Source organism: Lethenteron reissneri, chromosome 57, assembly GCF_015708825.2.
Source record: "Lethenteron reissneri isolate LAM-NWPU_2019-01 chromosome 57, ASM1570882v1, whole genome shotgun sequence".
Classification (NCBI taxonomy): Eukaryota; Metazoa; Chordata; class Hyperoartia; order Petromyzontiformes; family Petromyzontidae; genus Lethenteron; species Lethenteron reissneri.
Genome location: NC_083835.1, coordinates 10022295 through 10029387, shown reverse-complemented (window position 1 = coordinate 10029387; position 7093 = coordinate 10022295). Strand labels below are relative to the sequence as shown.

At 51.2% G+C, this 7093-nt stretch overlaps 2 protein-coding genes across 2 annotated transcripts in view; both read left to right on the top strand.

Moving 5' to 3' along the window:
* The window catches only part of LOC133357239 (dedicator of cytokinesis protein 11-like), a 115237-nt gene that overhangs the window by 84070 nt on the left and 24074 nt on the right, over nucleotides 1–7093 (top strand). The window lies entirely within an intron of this gene.
* Nucleotides 117–6107, top strand: LOC133357199 (unconventional myosin-VIIa-like). Its single transcript, XM_061575029.1, has 3 exons — nucleotides 117–272; nucleotides 732–885; nucleotides 5948–6107. Exons 1-3 carry the CDS (start codon nucleotides 146–148, stop codon nucleotides 6105–6107), a joined length of 441 nt encoding a protein of 146 aa, XP_061431013.1. The 5' UTR covers nucleotides 117–145.

Sequence of the window (7093 nt, the reverse complement as noted above, 5' to 3'; positions counted from 1 at the left end):
CGCTCACCGTGATCCCTCTCCCTGCCCGCAATCCCCTCTCCCCGCCCACGAACTCTTCTTCTCCCCCACGATCCCCTCTCCCCCCTGCTCCCCCCCCCCCCGGCGAGGGATCAGGGCGCCCCCGAAGCACACGCTCAGCCGCGTGATGATGGCGCGCTCGCGGGGCCGCGAGCGCCTGTGGGCCTGCACCCGGGAGCCCCTCAAGCAGCCGCTGCTGCGCAAGGCGGCCACCACCGAGGAGATGAGCCAAGAGGCCTGCATGGCCTTCATGGATATCCTCACCACTCACACTCAAGCTCGCGGGCGCTAGCGGGCGCCAGCGGGCGCTAGCGGGCATCTCATTTGCGCTTTGATCAACCCCCAGGCTCCTCTCTCACTCACAAACTCACTTAGTCACTCGCTTACTGAGTCACCTACTCACTCATTCGGTGCTCTTATATTGGTATGTTTAGCCAAGCCCGTTAATGAGTGAGTGGATTGCACCACGTGGGACGTAAGCGGAGTACCCGGAGAAAACCGGAGAGGAGTAAACACTCAATCCCCATAGTACAGATGGGCATCATCCCGCTTGCTGTACTGCCATCGTACTCTGGCGGCCTCCCCGTGTGATCTGCCAACCACCCTTTGTGAGTCTGTGAGCGTGGTTGTTTTTTGTGAGTCTGTGAGCGTGGTTGTTTTTTGTGAGTGTGCGGGGCGCGGTGTGGCGTTGCGAGTCCTTGACGGCACCGCACCGGTGCTGAAGTACATGGGGGACTACCCGTCGCGGCGGGCACGCTGGGGGAACGAGCTCACGGACCAGGTGTTCGAGGCGGCGCTGCACACCGAGCCCCTCAAGGACGAGATCATCTGCCAGATCATCAAGCAGCTCACCGACAACCATGTCAAGTACGCACGCGGGGACACGGGGGGGGGGGCACGGGGGGCACACGGAGCGCCAACCAAGTTGATTACGTACGGTGGGGACGCGGGGGGTGCACGGATGGACGTGGAGGGACACGCGGGGACCGGACACCGCCCCTTCTCGTACGCCGTGGCGGCCTTCTCAAAGGCGCTTCTCGCTCACGGCACTTGCCCCACTAGCGTGAGTGTGGGCTGCCCAGGGGACCTTTATCTGTGTGTGTGTGCGTGTGTGGTATGTTGTGCCATTGATGGTGGGCAGTTGTGGAGAGATTGCTGGTCATAAGCATACCTGGGCAGTGTGCTTATGACCAGCTCCGGTTTGACAGCAGAGGTCTCGCTCCGAATCAGTCGAGCGGCATTATAATTTAATTGGCTGCATAACGCAGTGTGGAAGATACCTGGTCTGTCATGCCACACGAAGCTTCGGGTCTTATCGGCCATGGTCATGCCCTCCCTTCTCTATGCTTGCGAAACGTGGACCCCCCTAATGGAGTATCTTCGCCAGTTAGAAACATTTAGGCTGGCCTGCCTACGATCCATCTCAGGGTTTAACCAGGCCGGATTATGTACGGAGCTCACAGATCCTCGGTGACCTCCTCCGGCAGGCAAGGCTGCGTTAGCTGGGTTATGTAGCCCACATACCCAGTCACCGCATGCCTAAACAGCTTTTGTTCAGTCAGATAGAGGAGACTAAACGGGCGCGGTACGTGGTCCAAGACTTCCGAAGGAAGTTGAACGCCAGGCGCCTGAGTGCGCACAGCGCAAGCTGACCACTCGGCCCCTGGGTGCTTCAAGAGTGAGCTCACCACTACTGCCCCCCAGACCCCTCGGCGCTTACAATGTGAGGGCCCCCCAGATCCCTCGGTGTTTAAAGAGTGAGCTCACCACTAGGGCCCCAGGCCCCTCGGTGCACACATCGAGTGTAACACCTGGGGGGCCCCTTGGCACGTACAGTGCATGCTTAAACGAGAGCCGCTAGGAGAGTGCAGTGCTTCCGTACTGCTGAGCCACTGGTTGGCACGCTACAATACGCTGTGACGTGATAAATATTCACCAACAAGTCAGTCCATTCTGCATAACAGGACGGTTTGAAGGGCGTCATATGATGGCAAGCCGTTCGTTATTTGACTCACCGTAACTCGCTATCACTTTGTTTTAGCTAGCTACCCATTTCCTCTAGCTAGCTGTCCAGATGATTCAGCTTGTTAACACAAGTTAGTTCGCTAGCTGACATTTTTGCCAGCTTACTGCCCTCACAACCAAATTAGCTGCACTAAGAAGCCCGCTAGTAAAACCGAGGACTCGTCGTTTGGTGAGAGCTTAGTTAGCCGTTGACAAATTAATTATAAAAAATACACCGCGGTTTTGTGAAACATTAAAACATATGCCAAAAGCTATATTTTTTCATAGACTAACGCATATATAAGAGACCCAATCCATACTTAAAGATGACGGAAAGCCCCATTCAGTGTTTCCATAGACTGTCAGTTTTTATAACCACGGAAGTGGATAATGCTCACGTTGACATGGGGTGTGGCCTTCATGCATCGTCTGCACCAAGTCACTTCACTGACTTATCAGAAACCTTTGTTGGTTGTTCAGCCAATGAAAAAAAGTCATCTTTTGAATTTCAAGCAACATAATTCTCTCTGTGTCAGGCAGGTCTATGAGACGTTTCTTGGTAGGAAAAGCCACAGACAGATGCCTGCTTTCTTGCTTGGTTCGCCACAGTAAATATATTCAGACTTTTTAAATCTTTTTCTAAAACATCAGCCTTTTTAGAGGCGATTTCAACAATCCCTCCGAAGGGCTATTTTCCCACAGCCTTTTTAAAGGGTTAGGGTTATTTCATTTTACGTGCTTTTCTATGTTTTTTATTTTATCTACTCAAAGCTATACTCTTTGGTTCTTTCGGTAAAGTCATGTAGATATGATTTTGTTGTATACCCACGTGACTTTACCAAAAGAACCAAAGAGTATATGGATCCCTGCAGTCACGAAAGCTTCAAATCAAGATTGCTACTCAAAGCTGCCTTTAGGTACAAGTAGACGATAAAATACTACCACGTGATTGTATTTTACAACAACAGTATTTGAAGGGTGTTGTCATTATTAATATATATTAATTCAATTATTATTTAATAAGTATTGAGATATGCTATAAAAATGTATTCATATAAATAGCATACTAGTTCCGAAATTTTGCTTCAAAGTGTTCCACTCATTGGCAACTTATTTCAAAAACCCTCTGATAGTAACGATGATGACAGCAGCAATATTGTCAGCTGTGAGGAAGGAACCAGCACTAGTTCAGTTTCCAGTCATGTTGTCACTCCCCTAGAGCCATCCTTTGAAGGTGAACCCTCAGCAGCTAATGGTATAATACAAGAACCGTCATTTCCACCTCAGGAGCAGTTGGGCAGTTCACAGGAATCAAATCAGCAACCAAAGCCATTCCTGGTGCTATGAGGTCACTGACCCACCATTATGGCAAAGCACTTCCAGTGACATTGTTAAGTCGGTGCTTATTGAAAGAGGAGCAGTCCCCTTCCACAACCGCAGTAGATAATCCCCAGCTTCAGACCGAGATAGAGCGCTTGGTGGACAGACTAGAAGTTTCAACGATGAACTTCTGAACTGTATATTGCCAAATGGGCAGAAGGTTTCTAGACAGAGGCTAATGTACTCACCCTCAACAGGTTGTGTGCACTGTTTTGCATGCAAACTGTTCTTTAGCAAGCTCGGTGGCTTTAGTCAGGGGTTTAGTGACTGGAATCACTCTGAAGAATAGGGGAACACGCAAAGAGCGCAGAACACAGATCATGCACGCTTGCCTTGCTCCAGCGGACAAAGGGCAGTGCTGTAGATGCAGATCGCATGCAGCAACTTTGATGGGGAACGTAAATGCTGGAGGGACATTTTGAAACGAGTTGTAGCAGTGATCAAGTTCATGGGTGAAAGAGGATTTGCGTTTATGGGAGATGATGAACGGTTTGGATCAACCCATGACGGTAATTTCATTGGCATCCTAGAATTGCAATTTGACCCATTCTGAGCTGAACATGTTTAAAGTTTGGCGGAAAAGGAATAGAGGCACGGTATCCTATTTGTCGTCGACAAAATGTGAAGAACTCATTGAGCTAATGGGTCAGAGAACTCGCCACACAATAGCAGATGAGATTCGGGATGCCAAATATTTTTCAATAATTGTTGACTCCACCCCAGACCTGTCACATGTGGACCGATTGACGTTCATATTCCGGTTTGTTAACAGCAGGAAGGTGATGGAGCGATTCCTGCACTTTGAGCCAATTGAGAGGCACACTGGTAAAAGTTGAGCAGACTGTGTGACTCTGATGGTGGAGGGCCTTGGGTTGGACCTCTCAAAATGTAGAGGTCAGTCACATGACAATGCAAGCAACATGTCAGGAAAATACAATGGGCTACAGGCCCACCTGAAACAAAAAAAACCCTCTGATAGAATGTGCCTTGCGCAGCGCATTCACTTAACTTAGTTGGTGTTAACACCTTAGATGGCAGTAGCCCAGAAGCTGACGAGTTTTTTAACATGTTGCAGTCACTGTACACAATTTGCTCTTCATCCACACACAGATGTCAGATGACATTAAAATCGCTGTCCAGCACTCGGTGGAGTGCTCAGGGCAGAGTCAATCAAGGCACTGTGGAGAAATGACATCCACATTCGAGAGGCCTTCGGTGGTGTGTGCAATGATGATAATGGACTACGTGCTAAATTGGACACCTTAGAGATGGTGTTCATGGCACATTTCTGGGACGTCGTGCTTGACCGGTTCCACGCGACAAGCATGCACCTACAGACAAGTGGCGTTGACTTCTCTGTAGCAGTGCAGCTTTTGTGTTCGTTGAGGGATTTTGTGGCGGAACAGCGAAACCAGTTTGAGGCTTTTGAAAGGGCAGCCTTAAATGTGACAGGTGTCTCTCAGTCATCTGAGCACGATCTTCAGCGAAAGAGGAAACGCAAAACATTTGCAGATGAGGGGAGGGAGAAGTTAAAAATAGAAACATTTTGTGTGGTCACTGATAAGCGAGTGGCATGCCTTGAACATCGCTTTGACGCTTACAAGCATTTGACCGGTCTCTTTGGATTTCTGTTGATGTCAGATCAGGTGTCTAACAGTGATGTCATAGTGGACAAGGTAAATGCACTCGCCGCTGCATATACATCACATCTGGACATGAACTTTGCCAATGAACTCATCCAATTCAAGTCTCTCATGTCTGAGGGTGAGAAGTGCCCAACTAAATTGCTTGAGACGTTGTAGGCACTTCATCTGCAGTCGGTGTTCCCCAATGTTTTCGTGGCACTTTGGATTTTTCTAACTTTGCCAGTAACAAACTGCCAGGGTGAGCGGATATTTCCCTTTTAGGCAGAATAAAAAATGAGCTGTGGAGTAGCGTGTTGCCAAACACATCTCAGCTCACTGTCACTCATGTCAACAGTCGGACCTTGTCAGACAGCGAGATTTTTACCATCTAGTGGATGATTTTGCGAGGAGGAAGGCAAGAAAGACACCAATATAGAAAAGCGGGGGGGGGGGGGGGGGCCCCAAAAGACATTTGGGGCCCCACGGGACCATGATCTGGCCCTGCTGGTACCAGCGGTGTCAAGATCGGCTTCTATGGAGGAGGCTCATGAAGGGCGCTACTGGACAGTTGAAGGCAGTTGCCTTCCACAAACAGCAGAGGGCAGAGGAGCGACGTTCACAACAACGAGCGGAGCGCCGTGTGGCTAAAGCATAGCAAGTTGGCACAGTAGGGGGCACAGGTGGTGCATCGGCCACTCATCTCAGTCAGTCAACCGGTGGCACCAATGTCTGTCCCGTGACCTCCTGTCGGCGAGCGTTCGACACTTCACGTGACCTTAACGTGCACATTCCCGGCACAAGCGCCGTGGTGACATCACCGCCACTTAGTGGCGGATGGCGGTCGTCGTTGTTGTGTGTGTGCGTGTGCGCGCGTGTCTGTGTGCGTGCGTGAGCGTGCCCGTGTGTGTGTGTGCGTCCAGGTACAGCGAGGAGCGTGGCTGGGAGCTGCTGTGGCTGGCGCTGGGCTCCTTCCCACCCAGCAACCTGCTGCTGCCCCACGTGCAGCGCTTCCTGCAGGCGCGGCGCCACCACCCCGTGGCCCTCGACTGCACGCACCGCCTGCACAAGACGCTGCGGTGAGCTCACCCCCCCAGACGCACGCGCGCGCCTCCTCCCCCCCCCAAACAGTGCCACAGTGGAGCAAGATGTTAACTACCTCGCCTGGTACGCAGGAGGTCGTGGGTTCAATCCCGACCATGATGCCTGCTGCTGTATATTTGGAGTTTTCGCGACCAGTATCATCCATAATAAAGGTTTTTTGGGTTGGACCTCGTATCTATCCAACCCAAACAACCTGTATTATGGTTATATATTTGGAGTTTGCGTGTCTCTTTCCCCGTGGTTGCGTGGATTTTTCTCCGGTTCCCCCGTTTTTTTTTCCCTCTCCGTTTAGAATCAACGTCACGCATTTAGAGTATTTACTGGGCTTCTACTATACATTAGTAGCAAACAAAAGCTCCACCTCATGAGCCACTTCGTTGAGCTATCATTTGTGGCCAGGACGCTTCTGGAAAAGAGGGCCTTACCTGGTAACATAAAAAAGTTTAGTTTTTTGTTTAAATGCACGAGCGTGCCTGGCGGTGTACGGGTCACGTGTTTTCTGGCACTGCCCGTGCGTGTGGTGCTGTACGCTTTGTTGGATCAAACGCGTCCGTGCGGTAGCACGTGTGTGTGGTTCGTGTGTGGGGTGTTGTGGGGAGCGGTAGTGTAGCGGTTAGCGCGCTGCGCTACGAACCCGGCGACCCGAGTTTAATTCCCGCTCACGGCCAACACCAGTGCGGATTATCCGAACGGGTTTTGGGCCTCCCCTAGGTCAACTCGGTCACAAATGGGTACCTGCTGCGGTGTGTAAAACATCGCCACTGGAAAGACAAAGGCGGCCGGGCGTGATGCTGGCGTGATGTTGGCCACCGACCCCCTCGTGCGCCGTGCCGGCCTTCATAGGTGCTTGCAAACAGCACTTGCCCCTACAGTCTGTTAAGGCTATACGGGGGATCTTTGCCTTTTGTACGCGGTGCGGCATGCGTGTGGCACGTCCGGTGTGCGTGGTGTGTGCGGTGTGCCAC

Coding starts and splice junctions, on each gene's coding strand:
- LOC133357199 (XM_061575029.1), top strand. CDS start 146: ATGATGGCGCGCTCGCGGGGCCGCGAGCGCCTGTGGGCCTGCACCCGG. Junction 273..731: donor GGCCTGCATGGCCTTCATGG/ATATCCTCACCA, acceptor ACGGCACCGCAC/CGGTGCTGAAGTACATGGGG. Junction 886..5,947: donor CTCACCGACAACCATGTCAA/GTACGCACGCGG, acceptor GTGTGCGTCCAG/GTACAGCGAGGAGCGTGGCT.